The sequence below is a fragment of the Dryobates pubescens genome, chromosome 34, assembly GCF_014839835.1.
Source record: "Dryobates pubescens isolate bDryPub1 chromosome 34, bDryPub1.pri, whole genome shotgun sequence".
Taxonomy (NCBI): domain Eukaryota; kingdom Metazoa; phylum Chordata; class Aves; order Piciformes; family Picidae; genus Dryobates; species Dryobates pubescens.
This window is the reverse complement of record NC_071645.1, coordinates 1,024,532-1,047,944: the sequence shown is the minus strand read 5'-3', so window position 1 is coordinate 1,047,944 and position 23,413 is coordinate 1,024,532. Positions and strand designations below refer to the sequence as shown.

Sequence of the window (23,413 nt, the reverse complement as noted above, 5' to 3'; positions counted from 1 at the left end):
GGCAGGAGCAACTCTGGGGGACAGGCAGCACATACTGAATGCCTTTGGCCCTTCTCTTGCTTCGCTCACAATCAGGTCCTGCCAGCAGCCTCGGTGGGAGCCTGGGTACAGTGTTTGCCACCCATCCTCCTCCTCTTAGCCTTCCTGGGAGGTGGGCTCAGCAGCAGCACGGGCAAGAGGATGTTTTGTGGGAGCTCCCCCTGGAAAACTCGAGTTGCTGATGTAGTGACACTGATTCTTGCTGCTCTGGAGAGAGGGAAGGTGCCTAGGGAAGCCCTGGTGGTTTTCTCCCCCTCGTGCACGCTCATGCTCTAATTAAAGGTCAGTCTCCATTTGCATGCAGAGCATCTCACTCCTTCCCTGGGCTGTTCATCGGCAGAGGGCTGGTTTCCATCTGACCAAGCCGCGGCTGCAGCACTCACCCCCGGGCTGAGAGGACCCGCTCCCACTTTCGGCAATCCGGCAGAGGCCATCGTGTCTCAGCCACCAGGGTGTTCTTGCCAGCGCTGGCAGGGGAGGGGGAGAGAGAGCCCCTGTGCCGCTGCTCCCGCTCTCCAGCCCCCCAAGATGAGTGCTAGGCATTTATAGGTTCTTCTCCATGGATACATGTGCGGGCACGGTGGTAAAAATACACCCAGGCACGAGTATATTTATCTGGAGTGCGGTGGAGCCGGAGCAGGCTGCGAGCTGATTCCCCCCGGGCGAAGCAGCAGCCTCCCCCCCGCGCCCCCGAAGGGGAGCTGCACTGATAATTACTGCAAATATTTTGAATACAGAGCTCATCACGGGCCTTTGTCACCGTGACAGGCAGTGACCTGAGATGCATTTCTCCTTTCTTAACGTACCCGGAATGTGTAATTAAGGGGTGACTAAAAGAGTCGTTATCAGTCTTTGTTTCCCGATGCGGCAGGCGCTTAGGAAATGCAGCCCCCTCCTTCCCTGCCTCCCGCTTCCCCACGGTGAATGTGGGGACTGACATTTGCTGTGCTCTTCCCATCCCTCTGGCACGGGTCCCGTGCTTCCAAGGCCTCACTCCCCCCTGGCTGCAGCTTGGCCCCGGCTTTGAGCAGTCACATCTGCCCAGGAGGAGGCTGGCGGCTGGTGGTCGACTTGCGTGAGAGGAGCTGCAGGTGTAGGAGGAACTGCTAGGAGGGGACAGTGGTGCTAGCATCCCAAAGGCCCACAGCTGGGGACATTGGGTGGGGGCTCACCAGCAACAAGGGGTGGGATCATAGGATCAGAGGATGTAAGGGCTTGGAAGGGACCTTCGAAGATCATCCAGTCCAACCCCCCTGCCAGAGCAGGAGCATAGAATCCAGCACAGGTCACACAGGAACACATCCAGATGGGGCTTCGAAGTCTCCAGAGAAGGAGGAGGACAAGGAGGCTGTGGAAGTAGCACCCTTGTAGCACTTGACCTTATAGAGGTCTTCAAATACCTTGAAGGGCCTGCAAGAAAGCTGGGGAGGAACTTCTGACAAGGGCTTTGTTGTGGTAGGATGGGGGGCAGCAGAGTGAAGCTGAGAGAGGGCAGATTTAAAATGGAGATTAGAACTAATTAGGGTGGGGAGACACTGGAACTGTCTGCCCAGAGAGGCTGTGGATGTGCCCTCTCTGGAGGTGTTCAAGGCCAGGCTGGATGAGGCCCTGAGCAACCTGGGCTGGTAGGAGGTGTCCCTGTCCACGGCAGGGGCTTGGAACTGGATGGTCTTTAAGGTCCTTTCCAACCCAAACCATTCTGTGATGAAAAAAAAAAGCCCAAAGGGCAGGGTGGAGAAGGTAGGAGAGTCACAGGGAGAGGCAGGAGCTCCTGCAGTGATAGCTCTGCAGCTGCTGGCACCCCGAGCTGCAGGGTGCTGGGGCTGGCCCCACGCTGGCAGCAGGAGCCAGGCTCTGCCACGCCGGGGGAAATGTGGCGTGACAGCACCTGAGCGTGGCTACGTGCAGAGCAGCTGGCTGGGTGCTGGGGCTGGGCTGCACACAGCAGCACCCCATCAATTATAGATCTCTGCTTCCCTTGCCCTGAGCAGGCACTTGGAGCCGGGGCTGGTAAAGGAGATGTGGAAAGGCTGAGAGCAAGAGAGGAACTCGTGAGGACAGGGGGTCACAGGTGGGGTTGTTTCTCATCTGGAGAGGGCAGGGGGCTGGCAGTCCTCCCTGGGCAGCTTTCTGTCAGTCCCCTTGCACCTTTTGTGTGGTGGGACCCTCACCCCTCTCACTGCAGCAATGGGAAGGGCCACAGGGTCTCCTCCTGCTCCTTACCAGGCAGCTCTGGAGTCATAGAATGGGTTGGGTTGGAAGGGACCTTAAAGATCATCCTGCCATGGGCAGGGACACCTCCCACCAGCCCAGATTGCTCAAGGCCTCATCCAGCCTGTCCTTGAACACCTCCAGGGAGGAGGCAGCCACAACCCCCCTTGCCAACCTGTCCCAGTGTCTCCACATCATGGTAATCATGGGGACAGATCCTGCTCTGAGATCCTGGGATGGCTGCAGGAGCCTGAGAGCCACCAACCCCTCCTCAGCTTCGCCTCAGCTCTTCCCTTGTGTGTCTCATTGCTGCAGCCAGCTGCCCTCACCTGGCAGTGCCACCTCACCCCGGGCAGGGCTTTCACTGCCAGGCATCACTCGCCTCATCTGAACACCATTTGCAGAAGGAATTCACCTCCTGCGAGCAGTTTGTACTGAGGAAGATGCATTTTCCGTGTGGGCTTGCTTGGGGGAAGCTGGCTGCAGCTCAAGAGCTGGCTTGGTCCCATCCTGCACGAGGAGGGGATGGAATGTGTTTCAGAAATGAAATAAATAACACCCCCAGCGCCGCCCCCCAGCCCCCATTCCTAATACAATATGGCCCAGCAGTAAGCTCTGAGCAGACTGCAAGGGCCGCAGCAAGCTCCATCTGTGGCATTTTAATATGCAGCATTGTCTCCCTCCCGACTCTGTCCCCCCCTGGCCTGCCTCATGCTCGGGGGAGCGAGGCAGGAGCTGCTGCCCCCTCCCCTGCTCGCCCCTTGGAGCTGGGAGCGAACAGAAGCGGAGCTGGACGCGGCCCTGGAGCCCTTCCCCTCTCTTCCCAGCCACATTTGAGGATAATTGCTGCTGAATTCATTTTGCAGCCTCGTTTCTCCTCAGCCTTCCCCCACCCCCTCCTCCATATCTGCATGGAAAAAGGAAAAAGAACTCCTCCCCAGCCGGCCAGATGGCAGCTGGGGGCTCCCGGCCCTGCACCGGCGTTGGGAGGCTCCTCCTGGCCAGGCAGGGAGCAGAGGCGGGAGGAGGGACACCGAGCACCGTGGTGCTGGCAGGCAGGGTCTGCCCCGGGCTGGGGCACAAGGAGAGGCTCTCCCTCAGCCACCACCCTCCCAGCACTGGGCTGGCTTTGGGCTGTCCCCCTTGGGCCCGAGCTTTGCAGTCTGACTTCTCAGCGGGGGTGGCACTGGGCAGTGTCCCCTGGGACGGCATCAGCAGAGCTGTGGAAGTGCCCTCAGGAGAGCGCTCATCACAGTGCTGCCTGAGAGCCTCGAAACGCTGTGGGGAAGGGCAGAGAGGAGCCTCTACAGGTACCTGAGGAGCAGAAGCTCTGCACCCTCTGCACCATGCATGGGTGATGGTGGTGGGGATCTGGGAAGAGGGAGATCCCTGAGAGGGAGCATTGGGGATGAGGCTGGCAGAGCCCTTTCAGGATACACACTGGTGCCCTGTGCCATCCTGTGCCCAACGTTTAGGAACCCTGACAGCTCCTCCCTGTAGCTTTGGAGGACACACTTCACCTGCACTCAACACTGGAGAGGCTGCAGCTCAAATCCTGGGCTCAGTTTTGGGCTCCTCACTCCCAGAAGGACATTGAGAGGCTGGAGCAGGTCCAGAGAAGGGCAACAGAGCTGGGGAAGGGTCTGGAGAAGAGGGCTGGGGAGGAGCAGCTGAGGGAGCTGGGGGTGTTTGGTGTGGAGGAGGCTGAAGGAGACCTCACTGCTCTCTCCAGCTCCCTGAGAGGAGGCTGCAGTGAGGTGGGGGTTGGACTCTTCCCCCTGGCATCAGGTGACAGAAGGAGAGGAAATGGCCTGAAATTGTGCCAGGGGAGGGTCAGGTTGGAGATGAGGAACAATTTCTTTGCTGCCAGAGTGGTCAGGGACTGGCAGAGGCTGCCCAGGGAGGTGGTGGAGTCCCCACGCCTGGAGGGGTTCAAGAACTCTGTGGCCATGGCACTTGGGGCCATGGTTTGGGGGCCAGGGAGGTGCTGGGCTGCTGGTTGGACTGGATGCTCTCAGAGGCCATTTCTGACCCAGAACAATTCTCTGATTGATTCCTCACTGAGCAGCATCCCCAGCCCCTGCCCCTCTCTGCTCCTGTTCTCGCAGCCTGGCCTCCCACCTTATGTTTATCTCCTTCCAGGACTGCTGGCAGCAACTCCACTCTAGGCAGAAACTTAATTATCTCTCCTCGGGTAGCAGCAGGGCAGTGATTTATTGCTGCCTTTTGTTTCCATCCTCCCCTCACCTCTCTAATTATGCTCCAGAAGAGGCCTGCACTCAGGTTTGCCATGCAGAGAGGCTGAGGCTGCTCTGCAACTTTGCTGGAGGTGTGGAGCCCCTGTCTGGAAGGTGGAGCTGGGCAGAGACCTGAGCTGTGGCCATGGAGCTCTTGGTGGCCATGGAGCTCCTCAGTGGCTATGGACCTGTCTCATAGTGGCTGTGGAGCTCTCCCTTGGTGGCTATGGAGTTCCCTCTCAGTGACCATGGAGCTCTCTGTTGGTGGCTACAGAGTTCCTTCTTGGTGGCCATGGAGCTCCCTCTTGGTGGCCCTGTCCATACAGCTGCCCACAGAGCCCCATGGTGCCACAGTGTGCTGGGAGGTTTGGGGCTGCAGGGTGCTGGTGCTCTCTGGTGCTCTGTTGGTAGCTGATTTGCTCTGCCATAATTACCCTGCAGAGGCAGAGATGCCCTGGCTGAGATGGCTCCCCAGGAGCAGGCTTGCTGGCTCCTCACAGCCTCTGCAAGCAAGACCCAGAGTTTTCCTGAGCAGCCCTCTCATGCCAGAGGGTTTTCCCTCTCTCCCTCTCTCCTCCTCACTGATTTGGGTGCATGCTGACAGCAGCAGCCCCTGCGGAGCATCCTCCCTGCTGCTCTCAGGCACCACGCTGTGCCCCCAGATCTGAAGGAAAGCAAAGAGGTTTGGGAAATGGCTTCTCCTCCCTGTGCCATCCACCAAGGCCCTGCTCTCACTCTCTGGGGAACAGGAAGGTGCCTTAATTATTCCTGCCTTCTGGAAGCGCCGTGGTAATTAGCAGCACTGCAGAGAGCGAGGCCTGGCTGGGCTTCCGAGCACTCCGAGGAGGGGGAAGCTCCTCAGTGCGCCTCCTCCAAGGCACAGCTGTCCCAGGAGCAGGGGAACACAGAGCTCTCAGCCAGCCCCATCACCCTCTGCCCCCTCTCCTCCTTGTGTGGGATCAGGAGTGGGCACAGAAATGGTGCCTGGGAGGGCATCGTGTTGGCTTCCACCCTGGGTCTGCTGGAGGGGTTTGAACGTTGGATGTCCTGCGCAGGGCTCTGCTGCAGTCGTTGTGCTCTGCTGAGAGGAGCTGGAAGGAGGCAGCTCAGGGCTTGCTTGGCTCTCATCTCTTGCTTGCTGTGAGCGCTGAGGGGGCTGTGGCTGATGGGCCCTGGAAGTGCTGGGGGTGCAGGAGCCTTGCAGGGACGAGCTGGCAGCTCTGGTCCGAGCTCCATAAGAGACATTGATGCTGCCCTGTCCAGCAGCTTAGCTCAGGTCAGCAGGAGCTGCAGCTCCTCCTCCTGGTGTCCAGGCACTGTGGCCTGGCCTGACCCTTCCACCTCCAGCAGCTCGAAGCTGATTGCTCTGGACCCAGCTGCAAACCTGGTTTGCAACGAGCAGCTCCGTGAGTCAGAGCAGGTCTCCCTGTCCCGGTGGGGTCTGACCCACACCCCTGGGCGATGGGCACCCGGCGCAGGCTGCTCCTGTGTGTGCCACGGGGGCTGTTCTGCGCAGGGCTGGGCAGGACGCAGCGGCTCCGTCTCAGTATGCAGAGCAGAGCCCTGCAATAAAGCCTTCCCTCTGCTTTTGAACAAATTGCTGATTATTTTTCCCCTCATTATTCATCTGACAGAGGAGCAGGTTGAGTAATTAGTGAGTGTGTGTGAACCTCGCAGTGATTTAAGAGGAAACTGCTTGTGGAGGGGCTGGGAATTGGCCCTGCTGCTGTCGCCTGCCAGTGAGGAGCATCGGGAGCCCTCCCCGGGCTGGGGGCTCAGCTATTTGCCCCTGCTTGCTCCCCACATCACCCTTCCAGCACAGCATCAGATGTGTGTGTGAGGCAGCAGCTGCTGGGAGCAGTGGCCAGCAAGGCTTGAAGAGCAGCTGAAGGGGTGAATAATGAGCACCCATCAGGGCTGACAAGCTCTGGGAGGTGAGAGCTGGCAGGGGCTGCGCCAGGGCCCAAGTGCCAGCGTTGCCAGGCTGGGGAGGGATGGAGAGCTGTGTCCCTGCCCCAGACAGAAGGGCTGTGGGTTGGGGTTTTTTGGGGGGTGGGGTGAAGGAGGTCTTTAGTGGGGATCTGTCACTAAGCTCATGAGCAGGGAGTGCCCCTTGGTCTGTCACCTTTGGAGCCAGACATGTGAGGCTGGGGGCTGTGTGCCCCTCTGCAGCTTGTGCCACAGGCTCTCCCCTTGCACCCCCCTGTGCACAGCTCCTGGGGTGCCCCAGCCATGGTGGCTTCCCAGCATGGGCTGCTGCCTCTCTGCAGCAGCCGGCACGGACGAGGCCAGCAGTGCCTGCTGGAGCTGGCACCGGGGCCTGAGGCTGTCCTGGCACCACGGATGCTGAAGAGGCAGCACTGAACCGTGCAGAGCAGGGGAGAGCCATGGGCAGAAGGCCAGTGGCTGAGGAGGTGTCCCCCCAGGCTGGTGATGACAGCGTCCTCGCTGTCCTCCTCCTGTCCCCTGCCCTGAGCACTGCTGCGACCTGGCAGGGCTGGGGGTGGGCACCTCTGAGAGCCTTTCCCACTTGCACAAGGTGAAGAGCTCCATCCTGGGGGGCACTGCAGGGGAGCAAGGAGTGGCAGGAGCTCAGGTCCCAGATAAAGCTGGGGGGGGCTGCACACATCTGCTGCTGGCCAGTTATGGGGTCCCAGCTGCCAGGACCCCAGCACCCAGAGCACAGGGTGGGTGCACAGGGTGGGTGCAAAGGGTGCTGTGCAGCTCTGTGTGCCTTGGGATTGCTGGGTGAGAGTCCTGGGCCAGCCAGGGGCTGCAGGCCCTTAGCAGTCAGCCAGGAGCTGCACCTGGGAGGGCAGAAGCCAGGGCAGCTGCTCTGAGCTGGCTCCAGGTGTATCCCATCACATAAATGGCAAGCTCGGTATAAAGGAGGCAGTGTGGGGAGGAGAAGGCTTCTTGCTCCTCCTCTTCCTGCTTCCCCCATGCCTGGAGGGACCTGCTCCCCGTTCTGCTCCCCAGGAACCTTCCTGCTTGCTGCGGCTGCCATGCACTCCCTGGGCTGAGTATCACTTCATGCACTTCCTGTTGGCATTGCTGTGAGTTTGGCTGTTTCATTGAATCCATTTTCACCTCAGCCCTTGGCTCTCCTCTCCTCTGTGTCCCCAGTGCCCTGGGCAAGCTGGGAGGATGGCTGTGGGGCCACTTCACTCCTCACCAGTGCTCCTCTTGCTTTGACTTGAGGGAGCTCCCTGCTGGGGCTGCCCCTCTCCATCACTGGGGTTCTGCTGCTGCTTTCCTGCTGGGGGCCTGGTGCTGTCTTCATAGAATGATAAGGGGGGGTAGGGGGTGGGGTTGGGAGGGACCTCTAGAGATCATCCAGTCTGACCCCCCTGCCAAAGCAGGGTCCCCTAGAGCTGCCCACACAGGGACACATCCAGATGGGTCTTGAACCTCCCCAAATCCAAAGCCTCTGGGTGGAGCCTGATGGCATTGGCAAGCTGCTGGGGTCACAGCAGAGCTCTCCTGCCCTGCTTGTTCCTTGCTGTGAGTCTCGGTGCTACCTGCCAGAGTTTATCAGCAAGGATTTTAAGAGGTGTCTGGAGGGTTGGTAAGGAGCCAGCAGTGCTGGGCAGAGACTTGGTGGGCATGCTGCCATTTCCTACCAGTCTAAGCTGAGCCCTGGGAAACAGCAACCTGAGGAAGATGCTGCAAGCCAGGAGGTGTGCAGTGAGTGTGGTCCTAGAGTCCCCCAGCTCCGTCTCCCTGGCTCTCAGCTCCCTTCTGTCCTGCTCTGCCCGAGGGCAGCATGGGCCTGGCACACACTCGGCTGCTGGGCTCCCTCCACAGCATCCTGGTCAGGAGCCCCACTTGATGCCACGGCAGGACAGCTGCTGGGCTGCCTTTCTGCTGGGAGCAGGGGGTCCCCACTGGCAGGGAGAGGGCTCCCAGGGCTCTCCAGCACTGCTGTGCTCAGACCCCACCGAGGGGGGCAGGGCACCGCTGCTCCTGCTGCCAGGGCTCCTGAGTGAGTGCTCCCAGCCAGTGAGTGCTCAGTGTAGCAGCAATTTCTGGTCCAGGTGCCATGCCTGCAGATAAATTCTGCTAGATGAGCAGGTACCAGAGCTCTCCCAGGCTCCCCTGGCAACCTGTGCATCCGCTGACGTGCAGGCTCCTCTCCTGGGGTCTGCAGCAGGAGCACTCTGAGGACCACTGCCCCTTTGGCCCCTCTGCCCCTTGGTGCTTTGGGTGCTGCTGCTTCTTGTGCGGTGCAGATGTTGATGCTGAGACCCCACAGCAACCACAGCTCTGTCACAGCTGCTGGGCTGCTAACCAAAGCCACCTTGGCTGGCTTTGCTCTTGGGCCTCTAACTAGGTCACCACATTTGCCTTGTCTTAATAATTATTGATAAGATGTGGGGGGAGGAAGGGGCTGCTCCCCCTCCCAGCCTCCCTGTTCCCCAGAGGTGCTCTGCAGTGGATTGCTGCCTTCCAGTCTCATGGGAGCAATGCAGAGGCAGCACCAGGGTTGGTTCCTCAGCTGCTCCCTGAGCCTTCCCAGCACCTGGCTGTGGGTGAATGGAGAAGGGCTCACAGCAGCCCACTGGGAGCTTCCGTGGCTCTGGAGATGTTCCACTCCCTGCTCCTCCAGGCAGGAGGGACTCATGTGCTGCAATCTGCCTGCCCTGAGGCAGAGCCTGCGTGCAGGGCAGGAGGATTTGGGGTGAATTCGTTGGTGTGGGCTCTGCAGACCAGCTCTGAGCCAGGGGAAAGGCAAGGCACAGACACAGGCAGCCTCTCGGAGCCATTCAGACTTCAGAGCTGCAGAGGAGGTTGTGTCCTGGGGATTTTTTTTTCTGTTGCTTTTTGCAGCACTAATGAGCAGGGAGGAAGTTCTGCTCTTTGTTCCAGTTGCATTCACTGAGGGTTTTTTTTTCCCCTATCTCTTTTTCCCTTTCCCTTGGTGAGTGGGGAGGAGGGGAGGAGGCAGGGGATGCTCTGTGCCTCTCTGCGCCGGCGCCTGGGACCGTGGCGGCGAGCGGCAGGGGGGGATCCTTCCGCTGCACTCCTGAGTTTTTAGAGCTCCTCTCGTGAGGCTTTTGGGTTTTCTCAGCTGATCAAAACAAGGCCTTGGCTTTCCCAGGGTAGGGCAGGGGTTTGCAGCTCTCTTGCAGTGCTCTGTGCTGCAGAGGGAGCTTTGCGCCCTCGGGATGTCCCTCCTGGAGCTCCAGGAAGCTTCTCACTCGCTCTGCTGTCACACAGCAGCATCAGTGTCTGAGGGGTTGGGGGCAGGGAGAAGGTGCCAGGCTCTTGTCAGTGCTGTCCTGTGATAGGACAAGAGGCAATGGACACAACCTGGAACCCAGGAAGTTCCATCTCAGCATGAGGAGAAACTTCTTTGGTGTGAGGGTGCTGGAGGCCTGGAGCAGGCCACCCAGAGAGGTTGTGGAGTCTCCTGCTCCTGGAGGGTTTGGAGCTCCATCTGGATGTGTTCCTGTATGCCCTGCTCTGCCACGGGGGTTGGACTGGGTGATCTCTGGAGGTCCCTTCCATCCACTCTGTGATTCCTGGGGAGCCAGAGCATCCCCACCACCTGTTCACACTCCTCTTGCACTGTGGCTGTACAGTAGCAGCCTGAGAGAGACTCCAGGCTGTGTGCTGGGCTCTGCTCTCCTATCCCTCCAATTCAGGGCTTTCACAGCCCAGCTCTTGTGTTCAGAGCCTCCCCTGTGTGAGGAGCAGCGTGAAGGGCAGGTGCTCCCCCAGTGCCCTCATCAGGGTGTTGCAGGGCTGCTGTCTTGCCCAAGCTCCCCCAGCTCTTCCCCTCCTCCCTACCTGAGGACTTTATCATAATGCAGCATGAATTTCATTAGCTCGTTTGTCTCTGGCGCTCGCAGCCAGGAGATAATTTAATCCAGAAGTGGCTTACAAGGAGGAGTGTGGTTCAGTCTGCAAAGCTTTAATAACCCCCTCGGGCTGCCCTGGGTAAAGCCAGGGCTGGGGCAGGGCCATAGGCACGCAGCTCCGTGCCCTCTGGACCTCGTTAGGAGGATCCTGCAGCACCAGATAACAGCAGCGGCTCCAGGCTTCACCAACAGGCTAAAAGCTGTGGCCCTTTCCTGGCCACGTTCTCCTGACAGCCCCAGGGCTGGGGGCACACTGCCAGCACACAGTCATGCACTTGTTTGGGTTGGAAAAGTCCTCTGAGCTCATCCAGTCCAACCAGCCACCCAACACCACCATGGCCACAGGTTCCTTGAACACCTCCAGGGATGGGGACTCCACCAACCTGGGCAACCTGTGCCAGTCTCTCACCACCCTCATGGGGGAGATCATCCTCCTGACATCCAGTCTCAATCTACCCATTTCTAGTTTTGCTTCGTTCCCCCCAGTTCTATCACTTCCTGAGACACTAAAAAGTCCCTCCCCAGCTTTCCTGTAGCCCCCTTCAGACACTGGAAGGCCACAATGAGTTCTCCTCAGATCCTTCTCTTCTCCAGACTGAACAACCCCAACTCTCTCAGTCTGTCCTCACAGGAGAGGAGCTGCAGCCCCCTGCTCATTCTCTGGACACCTTCCAGCCCCTCCAGATCCTTCTTGTAGCAAGGGCTCCAGAACTGCAGGTGGGGAGGAGGTGGCAGGTGCCTCGCACGTGCCCCTTCTCCCTCCACCTCACCAAGGGAAGGGTTAGTGAAGCAAGCTGCAAAAAGGAAAAAAAAAAAGAGAGAGAGAAGGAAAATTAAAAAAAGCAAGAAATGATTCCATATGCTGCTAGTGGCCTGGTTAATTAAGATCCACAGTTCTCTGGGTAGGAAAAGCCGACCTATATTTACTGTATGTAGGAAGACATCTGTCAGCTCCACGCGCGGAGAGCCCCAGCGCAGGTTCCTCCTGCTTCCTGCAGCCTCGGATTCGCAACTGTTTGTGAGGCTCTGATGCAGCCCAAGTTAATTTTAAGATGACTGTTACTATTCTCAACAGAAGGAAGGGCATATTTAGCCTCTCAGTACTCAAGAAGGCAAAACCCCCCTGCATGTTTCTAGTAATTTTTCCCTCACAGTTTGCACAAAACAACAACAACAAATCCTATTTGCTTGCCGCAGAAGAATATGTTCGGGGGGTGATCGGGAAGGAGATGCTTTTTAAAGCTGCAGATGGTTTCCACATATTCCTCCTCAGCTCACTGCAGCTTTCCACCTCACTAAACCGGTTTGTAATTTAGCCCAGGGCTGTGGAGCAAGCGTTCTGTCGGCTCTGTTTGCCTCCCTCTCCTCCTTCACCCCCACGCTGCTTTCTGTCCCTCCTCTGCTCCTCTCCTCTCTCTCTCTGCTCCTCTCCTCTCTCTCTCTGCTCCTCTCCTCTCTCTCTCTGCTCCTCTCCTCTCTCCTCTCTCTGCTCCTCTCCTCTCTCCTCTCTCTGCTCCTCTCCTCTCTCCTCTCTCTGCTCCTCTCCTCTCTCCTCTCTCTGCTCCTCTCCTCTCTCCTCTCTCTGCTCCTCTCCTCTCTCCTCTCTCTGCTCCTCTCCTCTCCCCTCTCTCGGCTCCTCTCCTCTCTCCTCTCTCTGCTCCTCTCCTCTCTCCTCTCTCTGCTCCTCTCCTCTCTCCTCTCTCTGCTCCTCTCCTCTCTCCTCTCTCTGCTCCTCTCCTCTCTCCTCTCTCTGCTCCTCTCCTCTCCCCTCTCTCTGCTCCTCTCCTCTCCCCTCTCTCTGCTCCTCTCCTCTCCCCTCTCTCTGCTCCTCTCCTCTCCCCTCTCTCTGCTCCTCTCCTCTCCCCTCTCTCTGCTCCTCTCCTCTCCCCTCTCTCTGCTCCTCTCCTCTCCCCTCTCTCTGCTCCTCTCCTCTCCCCTCTCTCTGCTCCTCTCCTCTCCCCTCTCTCTGCTCCTCTCCTCTCCCCTCTCTCTGCTCCTCTCCTCTCCCCTCTCTCTGCTCCTCTCCTCTCCCCTCTCTCTGCTCCTCTCCTCTCCCCTCTCTCTGCTCCTCTCCTCTCCCCTCTCTCTGCTCCTCTCCTCTCCCCTCTCTCTGCTCCTCTCCTCTCCTCTCTCTCTGCTCCTCTCCTCTCCTCTCTCTCTGCTCCTCTCCTCTCCTCTCTCTCTGATTGCTCATTGGAATGTGCTGCCCAGGGAGGTGGTGGAGTCACTGTCATTGGAGGTGTTTAGGAGGAGACTTGATAGGGTGCTTGGTTGCATGGTTTAGTTGATTAGGTGGTGTTGGATAATAGGTTGGACTTGGTGATCTTGAAGGTCTCTTCCAACCTGGTTTATTCTATTCTATCCTATTCTTCTCTCTCTCACTGCACAGCCAATGTCCCCTCCATCCCAGCCTGTGCCAGGAAGTCCCTGCAGAGCTTGGTGGGGGTGATGCTATCTCTCAGTGGGGAAGAGAAGTCTGAGGGGAGGCCTCATTGCTCTCCACAGCTCCCTGAAAGGAGGTTGCAGTGAGGTGGAGGTTGGGCTCTTCTCCCTAGCATCTGGTGACAGAAGGAGAGGAAGTGACATGAAATTGAGCCAGGGGAGGCTTAGGTTGGAGAGAAGGAAAAATTCCTTTGGTGCCAGAGTGGTCAGGGACTGGCAGAGGCTGCCCAGGGAGCTGGTGGAGTCCCCATGCCTGGAGGTGTTCAGGGAACCTGTGGCCATGGCACTTGGGGCCATGGTTTGGTGGCCATGGTGGGGTTGGGTTGCTGGTTGGACTGGATGCCCTCAGAGACCTTTTCCAACCCAAACACTTCTGTGATTCCATGATCCTGTCATGATGGGCAGGAGATGCTTTCTCCCTTTCCCCATCATCTGGTGGAAGTATATCAGGGGTTCACCCCTCTGATGAGGCTTTCTCACCACTGGGCTGAGGGATGCACAGCCCTGGGAAGGCTAATGAGAGGAAGGACACACTTCCAACCCTGTGCTCAGGCCTCTCCCCCCCCCCCCCTCCCCTGCCTCCCTGCAAGAAAACACAGCTTGCTTTTTTTTTTATGCCTTTTTCCCCCCCTTTATTTCTTTGTTCTTTCATGGATCAGCATTATAATTACTGAGATTTCACTGCAGGGCAAAATGATCATTTGACAATGTAAGTGGGGAAAATAATTCTGGTGTTATCCTGCAGCCTGACTCTTATTATAATTCCACCACAACTCCTGCAGGCTGAAGTGGGGGCAAAGAATTTCCTCCGCTGAGGGTGTTTGTCTCTCCCAGATCTGATTGCAGATGGGAGGGTTTTGGGTCCCTCCTGTATCTTTAATAACCCAGGGTTGTTGATGGATGGCCAAGGACTGGAGTACCTGTTGTTTTCCCCTTTGTTTTCATTAGGTGTTCTCCATTTCTGTCATTCCTGGCGTCCGTGATGGATTCTTTATGAGCAAATATCTTGGGTAGAGCCCTTTGGAGTTTGTCTGCACAGTGCTGTCTGCAGCAGCAACACAACCCAATTAAAACAAAACAGAAAAAGGGGGGGAAGGAGGAATTGATAGGGAAAAAAATCCCAACCACGAATCAGGACAAACTCTCAAAATGGGGGAGACTCAAAATGGTTATTGGGCTCTGCTCAGCGGCTGGTGCCAAGGTGGGCAGGGTGAAGGCAGCTGGGAGGCGCCCAGGTGGTCAGGCAGAGCCGTGGCTTCACTGTGACCCCGGGCTGGGCGCCTCGTAGGGCTGCTCTGGGGGGGCACAGAGTCACCAGGAGGTTAATGGCTGAGGCGGCGCCAGGGGGCTGCAGGATTGTCTTCCTTCGGGTGGGAATTGGCACCCACGGCGTTGGTGGTGCCGTTGGAGAAGCCTCTCCAGATGTGCATCCTCTTCCTGCCTGGGGGAGTGGGTCTGTTCTGCTCCCCGCGCTGAGCTTCATCCCACGCTGCCAGCCTGGCTCTGGGCACCCCTCGTGCCAGGGCTGGGTACCACGGTGGGGAAATGCTCCTCGGTGCTGCGGCGAGGGTGGTGAGGGAGCCTGCTGCTGTCCCCTGCTACCCTGGGGCTGATGGAAATGAGCTGACAGAGGAGAGGCAGCATTAGCCTAATTATGGCCCTACGAGCTACCTCGGTGCTGGATTTTCCTTTCTTAGCGACTTCCTGTTTTCCTCTTTGAGATGCAAATTTTTGCACAGTCCTCGATCCAGATTCTCTTCTCATTAGCATGAAATCTGACGAGTTCCGCGGGTTCTTAAATAGCAAATTAAGGAAAAGAATTAACCGCTGCGCACAAAGTCACGGCGAAGCCCCTGCCACCGGCGGGGACAGGAGCCGGAGGGGCTGCTGGGGACCCTGCTGTCCCTCCTCGGGCGTCCCTTGGCTGTGCCAGGCTGCTCTGCCTCGCTCCTGCATGGCTGAGCAGGAGGCAGGCGCCAGCTCCGCGGGTGCCAGGCAGGCAGAGCTGCAAGCATGGGGGGGGGGGACGGACCGGTGGGCAGAGCCCCTGCCCAGATCCCCAGCCCCACTGGGATGCCACCTCGAGCTCCCAGCCCACACTGCAGCAGAGGCCAGGCAGGACACGATCAGCTCATAGCCCGAAGCCTTTCCTTCTGCTTCCTCCTGGAAAATGAGGCTGGTCCTAACAGGTTAAAAAGAACTACGCCAGTTAAAAAAATGCTCTGTTGTGGTGTGCTGAGCCTCATCCCGGTGGATTTTTATCATTATTTATTTGTATTTCTTGGTGCCTGCTGTCGTCTGTGCCCAGCGCAGCTCAGCGCCGGGAGAGGGCTGCGAGCGCAGCTGGCTTGTGCTAAATGTCACTCCAGGAACCTGCAGCTCCCCTCGGAACGGGGAACGCAGTCCTCGCCGGAGGGATGCGCCCAGTGCAGAGCTGCGGCGTTCCCCTTCCAGCCCCAGTGCCCTCCTGCCAACCCCGGTGTTCCCCTGCCAGCCCCGTGCTGGGGATGCCTTTTGCCTGCCGTCACTACCCCCCCCACCCCCCCTTTCCCAGGCTCCCTTCACAGCCCCTCCCTCCCCCCCTGCTTTCTGCCACATAATGAGTTTGATAAGAAATTGTCTCGTTAACAGGATTAGCCATGGAAATCTCTGGTCCCCTCCTATTCATTTTGTAATGCTCTTCAGCTTCTTCTGTAATTTTCTGCTGGTATTAGACGGCTCCGGACCACCTCGGGAGATTAATTCCTCCTCCTTCTGGGATAGTGCCAGGGACCCCTCTGTGGGCCAGCCCTGGATCGGGGGTGCGGAGCTGTCCCTTCACCCGGGAGAGCTCCTCCTGCTCGGTTTGTTCCGGGGAAAGTGGGTCAGTTTCAAAATCACGTCCACAAACAAGCCGAAGTGTCCCCAAACACGCATGGCTCTCGCTGCCTGTGTCTGCAAAGAGCTCTGGGGCCTCGGAGGTGCATTAAAACCCAGCCAGGAGAGCCCTGCTCTCCTCTGTGCCCGCATGAATCCCATTCCCTGGGTCGCGTAGTCCTGGATTTCCTTCTAGGAACGCTCCTTGCCAGCCTGGCCCTTTGCTCAGTGATTTCCCCTTGATTTAATAACTCCTGGCAGCCCCGCAGGACGCCTGGCTTCTGAGGGAGTTAATGGGAAGAGATCTTCCCTAACGGTGGTTTTCCCAAGTCCTCCAACTCCCGAGCCTGTATCTGGGAAGCATCATCCAAGGCGGCAGCGACTGCAGGCTGCGAGTGGAGCGGGGAAGGTCCAGAGCCGCTGCTCAGGGTGCGGGGAAGTAGTGTGGGAGCAGCAATGCAGCAAGGGTTCGGCGTGCTGGAGGGAAGTGAACGTTTGTGACTTCCTGAAGCTGTGTTCACGCAGTCCTTTGCTTCCCCCTCCCCCCAAAATCTTCCCGTGCACAAAATGGGACCTTCTCGCTCCTGCTTTCCTTGCCCAGAGAGAGAAATGCAGATGGTGAAGCCGTTGCGGCGGGAGGAAAGTGACAGAGATGCTAATTGTGAGGTGGAGTGGAAGCTTTTGGGGGCTAACGCTTGCTGTGGGAGCAGGAGAGCAAGGCACGGGGCAGGAGCTTCAGCAGGGCCGTTCCCGCCCGGCAGATCCCTTGCGAGGGCAGGGATTTATTCACCGACTTTTGCTCCCTGTGATGTGTGTCCCTGAACCCCCTCGCTCCCTTCCTCTGCTCGCTGCCAACTCTTTGTCATGCTGCTGGGGATTCATTTTGGCCGTGGGGATGGCACCGGAGTGGCTGGGAAGAGGTCTGGAAAGGGTGGTCTGGCTGTGGTGCTCCTGAGGCTGCCTCCAACCATGGACTGCCACACGGATAGCTGATTTACCAGTCCCACAATTATTTCAGCGTGCGTTTTCCTGAGCCCCACCAAGGAAGTCCCTGGCTCCAGGGGCTGGCAGCGCTGTTCAGCCTGGCCACCACCACTGCAGCTGCTGTCGGTGTCCCTTGGCCGTGGCGTTGTCCCAGCCCGGAGCCCTCAGTGTCCGAGGCACCCATCTCAGCAGGGCAGGGTGGAGATGCTCGGTGCTGTTTGTTGTCGTCTTGCAGGCTGGCAGTGCTGTGGTGAGGGGACCAGGCTCGGGAGCTGCGTCCCTTCCTGCGTGCCGGGCAGGAGCTGCAATCCAGCAGTGCCAGCTGCAGGTCGCTGTTCTCCACAGCTATTGCAGAAGGTGGCTCTCCCAGCCGTCAGTCCAGAGGTCAGAGCCAGCCTCGGTGCTCAGAACCCCCCACGGTTTCCTTTTGGGATGTGCCGAGTTGTTGGCAGCCGGCTGGGGCTTGCCAGCAATTCCGTGAGGCGTTCGGAGCCGATTCACTGGAGAGGGAGCCGGTGCTGAGCAGTGCCTGGCTGGGCTCTGCCAGGGGTGAGCCAGCAGAGGGGGGACGGATCCCATCCCCAGCTGAACCAGCCACGACCGGGTCCCTGGGGCACCCAGGAGCGGGCACCTGGCACCACGGCTGGCAGGCAGCAGTGTGACAGGGAGGTGACAGTGATATCCTCCTTTTAAACCTTGCCTTCTGCTTCTCGCTCTCTCTCTCTGTTTTGTTTCCCCTCTCCCTCTCAGACAAGCCATTTAAATGTAATTCCATTCTGAAAGCCTCTCCCTCATGCATGGCTAATGAGCGCAGGCAGCGCGCAGGCAGCGGCCCGGCTGGGATCCAATCTCGCCGAGTGTCGACAAGTCATTTGGAAGCAGCCCTGGGAGCGCGCCCGGCTTTATTACAGCGTAATTAGAAATAAAATCTTGTTGGGAGAGGAGAATGAGAGCCCGGCACTAATCCTGTCACGGGAGGAGATGGAGCCCTGCGTACAAAGGAGATTAGGGAGGGGAGGCGGAAAGCTCGTCACGGCTGCCCGACTTCCAGCCCTCCTCTGCGCTCCCCCTCTCCGGCTCCGCAGCTGCCAGCAGCAGCAGCAGGCGGAGTGTGGCTGCCGTCCCTGCCTGCGCTCCTCTCGTCCCTGCCTGCGCTCCTCTCGTCCCTGCCTGCGCTCCTCTCGTCCCTGCCTGCGCTCCTCTCGTCCCTGCCTGCGCTCCTCTCGTCCCTGCCTGCGCTCCTCTCGTCCCTGCCTGCGCTCCTCTCGTCCCTGCCTGTGCTCCTGCCTCTCCCTGCCTGCCCCTCTGCCTGCAGCCAGCCAGGAAGGGCCTTCCAAGGAGGCTATGCTCACATCTGGGTCTCCAGGTCAGCAAAGCCTCTCTGGTGCCTGCAGCAGCAAGCGGTGGGCTGCAGCCAGGTCCCCAGGATGAAAGACAGCACAGGCATATCCCAGGGCAGGCAGCTGCCCACACCATGCCCTTCCTGGGATGCAGCAGGGCAGGGACTGCTGCAGACACAGTTTCCGGGGACCAGGTTTGTGAGTGCCACACACCTCCCCTGGAACCTGGATGGCAGCAAACAGGGACATAAATCTGCTGGGTGTCACATGGCTCTGATTAAATTTGCATTGGGCTCAAGCTGCAGCTCCCCTTCGGCTCCTCTGGGGTGGATCTTTAATCTCAGCACCCACCACAGGTCCCTTCTGCCCTGGGGGGCACTTCAAGCCACCACACCTGGTGTTTGCTGTGGCACCAAGCAAGGCTCAGCCTGCTGGGACAAGAAGCAGCTCAGACAGTCCCCTCCTATGCCTCATGTCCCCTGCCCCAGCCAGGCACTCCATCCTGGTACCCTGCTCCATTCAGCAATGGCAGGGAGACAGGGCAAGGAGTGCCACGCTGTGCCATGGAGATTCCCAGCCGGGTGTGTTTGCTGGCCCACCCTGGGGAGGCTCCTCATGCCCAGGCCAACCCTGTGCCAGTCACAGCAGCAAAGTGCTGAGGCAGCAGCAGTGGAAAATCCCAGGCTTTGTTCTTTGGGGCTTCCCCCTCCGTGCCTTCCCCACCCCAGGGGAGGTGTTTGTCACTTTAACCGCGGCCAGGAATAGAAGCCAGCCGCTCCTGGGCTTGCCTGGGATGCTTTGGGATGCAGTGCTCCACGCAGGGCTAATTCATAAGGGCTGGCACCTATTGATTCCCACGCAGTTAAATCAGAGAGCGCGAGGAAATATCGGCCCCGGAGTACCGAGGGGAAGTTATCTCATTAGTCTCATGAACTATTAAATGTGCTCTCTGCTGGAGCCCTGACCCCATTGCTTTTATAAATCCCTGCTGGATGGAGCAGTTGCTGGGAGCCAGGACGGGCTGCAATTTTTCTCTGGAAATTGGGAGCCCCTTGGGAATGCCGCTGGAGTTTCACGGCCGCTGCGTGCCGGGGAGGCAGGAGATGCTGTCGGTAACGGCGAGGCAGGGAATCACAGGGCAGTGGGGGCTGGGAGGGACCACCAGAGAGCATCGAGTCCAACCCCCCTCGCCAAGGCAGGGTCAGCGAGAGAAGGTCACACAGGAACATGTCCAGCTGGGTTGGGAATGACTCCAGAGATGGAGACTCCACCACCTCTCTGGGCAGCCTGCTCCAGGGCTCTGCCACCCTCACGGTGCAGAAGTTCCTTCTCATGTTTAGAAGGAGCTTTCTATGTTCAAGTTTGTGCCAATCACGTCTTGTCCTGTCACTGAGGAGAGCCTGGCCCCATCCTCCTGACACCCACCCCTTAGATATTTGTAACCATGGATGAGATCTCCTCTTCTCCAGACCCAGCTGCCTGATTTGGCACTTTGGGAGGTGGCCACGGTGCTGTCAGGGCGATGGTTGGACTGGGTGATCTCAGAAGGCTTTTCCTACCAAACCAGTGCAGTGGTTCTCCCTCAGCCTTTTCTCATCTGAGAGATGTTCCAATCCCCTCAGCATCTCCGTGGCCCTGTGCTGGACTCTCCAGTAGAGAGAACACATCTCTGTGGGTGTGCACACACGGTAAGAGACCCTCCCAAAGTTTGCTGTGTGTGGCCACCCCCTTCTCCCCCTGCTGCTGTTCTTTGGGTGAGCTCCCAGGGGCTGCCCGGGGCTGGGCGTGAGGGACTTCGCCAGGCATGCCCCAAGGCACCGGCTCAGGTCTGGCTGGAAGAGTGATGAGAGGCACATCGCTCCAGCCTGGCCACAGATGTACTTAATCCTCTGCTTCCCGTAAAGCTTTTCCACCTCCTGGCAGGCAGAAAGATCTGATTTTATTCGGCGACCTTCGATGTTAATCTCTCTGGCAAGCTCAGCAATAAGTCACTCCGGCGCGGGCTCTGTCGCAGCCGTTTACATCAACCGCTGCCCTGCATCTCTCCCCTGAACCAGCGCAGCACTCCTTGGCAGAGTCACTTGTCCCTTTTCGGGGGGGGAGGAAAAGAAACACCCAAAAGGAAGCTGTGCTGTCAGGCTGTGTCGCCCTGACGTTTGCTGTCACGGCAGCTCTGAAGCTGCGCCGTGCGGGGGACAGCTGCTTCCCGTCGCCGCGCGGCACAGGGCTGCCTGCTGCTAGCTGCAGATTTCCTGCCCGTTCCTGTCTCTGGGGTGGGTGCTCTGGCTGGAGCCCCAGCTCAGAGGCTCCGTCTCGGCTGCAGAGGCTGGGGAAGTTGAGGGGCTGCAGCAGGCTGGAGGGTTGTGGGTTCAGGCAGGGCTTGGATTTGTCATCTCCCACTGCCCAGACAGGAGCTTGAGGTTCTGCTTCCCTTGGCCTCACTGCGGGGCAGGGGCTTGGTTCTTGTGGGCCCTGCTGCTGCTGCCAGAGGTCCGTGGGGCACCCAGCACCCCTGCTTCGGGCTCCTCCAGCTGTGGCAGGGCTTTGTTTGCAGAGGAGCAGCGCGGGGCTGCGGTTCACCATGCACGGGTGTGCGTGAGGGTGTGGGGAGGGGAGCCCGGTGGGGGCTGCTGAGCACTCTGCAAAATACAGCCCAGTTACCATGGAAACTGGCTCCCCCCATCTCAAATTCCAGTGCAGCCAATATTCCTCGCTTACTGGTTTGATGGGAGATGAAAAATTAATGTTTGATTTGCATCTTGTGCCAGTTGCGCTTGCGGGACCGCTCCCCCTCCCCCTCGTGTCACTCCCTCGGCACCTCCGAGCCTCAGGCTGCTGCACATCTGCTCCCAGTTGCATACTGGTGCAGCAGAGATGTGCTGCTGCACTGGGGCGGCCCTGCTGCGCTGTGGAGGCTAAACCACGCCTGAGGTTTTGGCTGGGGACCTCTCCGGGCAGGGATGGAGGTGTGGATCCTGTGATGTCTTGGGGGGCTGCAGCTTGTAGGAGGCTTCTGGAGGTGTGGGGCTGGCACCCGTGGCACCCCATGGGGCTGCTGCTCATACTCCCACTGCTTCCAGGGTGAGCCTGCCTCTGCCCCTGCTAACCACAGCCAGCTCTCATTTTCTGTAGGCTCCTGGCTGTTTGGAGTCCCCAGTAGTCTCCCATCAAGCAACTGGAGCTGAACAAGTGCCTCCAGCTGAGCTGCAGCTGGAACAGGGCAGTGCCAGGGATGTGCTCTGAGCCCCTGGGTGAGGAGCCCCAGTTTCTGCCAGTCTGTCCCCTCGAGCAGTCACAGAGTAAGGCTCGTGTGGTCCTGCCCTGAGAGGACAGCCAGGCTGCTCAGGTTGGCATCTCCTCCTGCACTCCACTTGTGGTTCTCCTGCACTTATGGGTTTGACCATGGTTTGGCTGGTGACGTGGTGCCACCGGGCAGATGGATGGACCACCCAGTCCAGGATGAGGTTCAGTGGCATCTGGAGCTGGAACAAACCCCAGAAGCCCCACAGAAGATGGGGCCAAAGCTTGCAGTCACTGTCAGCTCCGGCTCTGGGGTAGGGTGACAGGAGCTGCCTGGGGCTGTGCTCTCTGCCTGCTGCCTGCCATCCCCCTCCAAGGGCTCAAACAGCATCTCAAGCCCTTATTTGTTTTCGTGTGCTTCTAAGTAACTTAAGTTAATTATTAACTCAGCAGGACAGATTCACTTTTAATTGCCAGGTTGCTGTGCAGCGCGTGGCAGAGCATCGTGCCACGGAGCAGCGCGGCACAGAGCGGCGTGCCACCCGCTCTGCTCACCCTCTGCAGCCCCTCCAAGGCCAGAGCTGGTTGCACCAGGCTGTGGCCAAGCTACTCGGTGCCCCTGGGTATCTCAGCTGTGTGCAAGGACAGCCTGAGCCCAGCTCTGTGCCTGGGTGCTGGGTGGAGGCAGGCTGTGGCCATGACCATGGGGGCTGCTGGTGCACACAGGAGACTGCTGCTCTCCTCTTCTGGCTCAATTCTCCAGCTTGCCTGAAACTCAGCCCTGAAGGTGAAGCAAAAGGCTTCACCTGCTGCAACTGGAGTGCAAGCAGAGGGAGGAAGGGATTCACTTTGCCTGCCTGGCTCCTGCCTGGAGTGCGTGTGGGAGCTCTGCCTGCCCCAGATGCCGAGAGCCTGGGAGAGGTGCTGGGTCTTGGCTGGCTCTTGGCTGGCTCACTCACCCCTCTCCTCCCTTTGTGTCTCCAGAAAATAGGTTTTTTATTACTTCTTACGGAGGTTTGTACATATCTGACGTGCAGAAGGAAGATGCCTTGTCCACCTACAGGTGTATCACCAAGCACAAGTACAGCGGCGAGACGCGGCAGAGCAACGGCGCCAGGCTCTCCGTCTCAGGTGAGCCACTCCCCTGCACCCATGGTGGTGCCCAGCACACCCACCACGGTGCCCGTCTGCCAGGCGGGCAGGAGGCAGCAGTGGCGTTGCTACCCCCCAGACTGTATGGATTGGGAATGGATTGAAGCTTGAGGAGGGCAGATTTAGAGATGAGGAAGAAATTAGTTGATCAGAAAGAAATTCTTTCCGGTGAGGCTGGGGAGACTCTGGCACAGGCTGCCCAGGGAGGCTGTGGATGCCTCCTCCCTGGAGGTGTTCAAGGCCAGGCTGGATGAAGCCTGGATGAGCAACCTGGGCTGGTGGGAGGTGTCCCTGCCCATGGCAGGGGCTTGAGACTGGATGATCTTGAAGGTCCCTTCCAACCCAAACCATTCTATCAACCTCTGAATCCCATCGGGGAGTAGAGGGAGGGTCCCGTCGGGGCTGTGCAGGGTGTTGGTGCTGCCTGGCAGGTACCCCCGAGTCCACAGCCCCCCGGTGCTGGCCGCGGCGGGCGGCGGCGCTGCGCGGCACCCCGACGGGAAGGCGACAGGCTGCAAGGGGATGCGATGTGACAGGCGGCGATGTGAGCAGGCTGAGGCGATGTGACGAAGACGCAAACGATACTGCGGCGCAGGCAGTGCAGTCCCCAGTGCCGCCTGTCCCGCGGCGCTGCCGGCTCCGCTCGCTGCCCAAATGACTCCGCTCGGGAGGGAGTTCACTCGACTCAGCCTCGCCGCTGCTCACTGCTTGGCTGCAGCCTGCCTGCTCACCCCCTGCCCGATGCTTTTGCCAGCCTGGCTTCCACAATTAACGCCGTGGAGGGGGTTCAGAGATCGATAGAATGATTTGGGTTGGAAGGGACCTTCAAGATCATCCAGTCCCAAGCCCCTGCCATGGGCAGGGACACCTCCCACCAGCCCAGGTTGCTCATCCAGGCCTCATCCAGCCTGGCCTTGAACACCTCCAGGGAGGGGACATCCACAGCCTCTCTGGGCAGCCTGTGCCAGAGTCTCCTCACCCCCACTCTCAAGGATTTCTTCCTAATCTCCAGTCTAAATTCACCCTCCTCAATCTCAAATCCATTCCC

General features: G+C 58.9%; 1 protein-coding gene across 2 annotated transcripts in view; it reads left to right on the top strand.

Annotated features, from left to right (window-relative positions):
• DSCAML1 (DS cell adhesion molecule like 1) overlaps positions 1-23,413 on the top strand; it is a 117,511-nt gene that overhangs the window by 58,499 nt on the left and 35,599 nt on the right. For both annotated transcript variants that reach the window (XM_054176087.1, XM_054176086.1), the window contains exon 4: positions 22,198-22,344. In XM_054176087.1, coding sequence (XP_054032062.1) covers positions 22,198-22,344 — 147 coding nt within the window. The remainder of the gene's footprint in view (positions 1-22,197; positions 22,345-23,413) is intronic.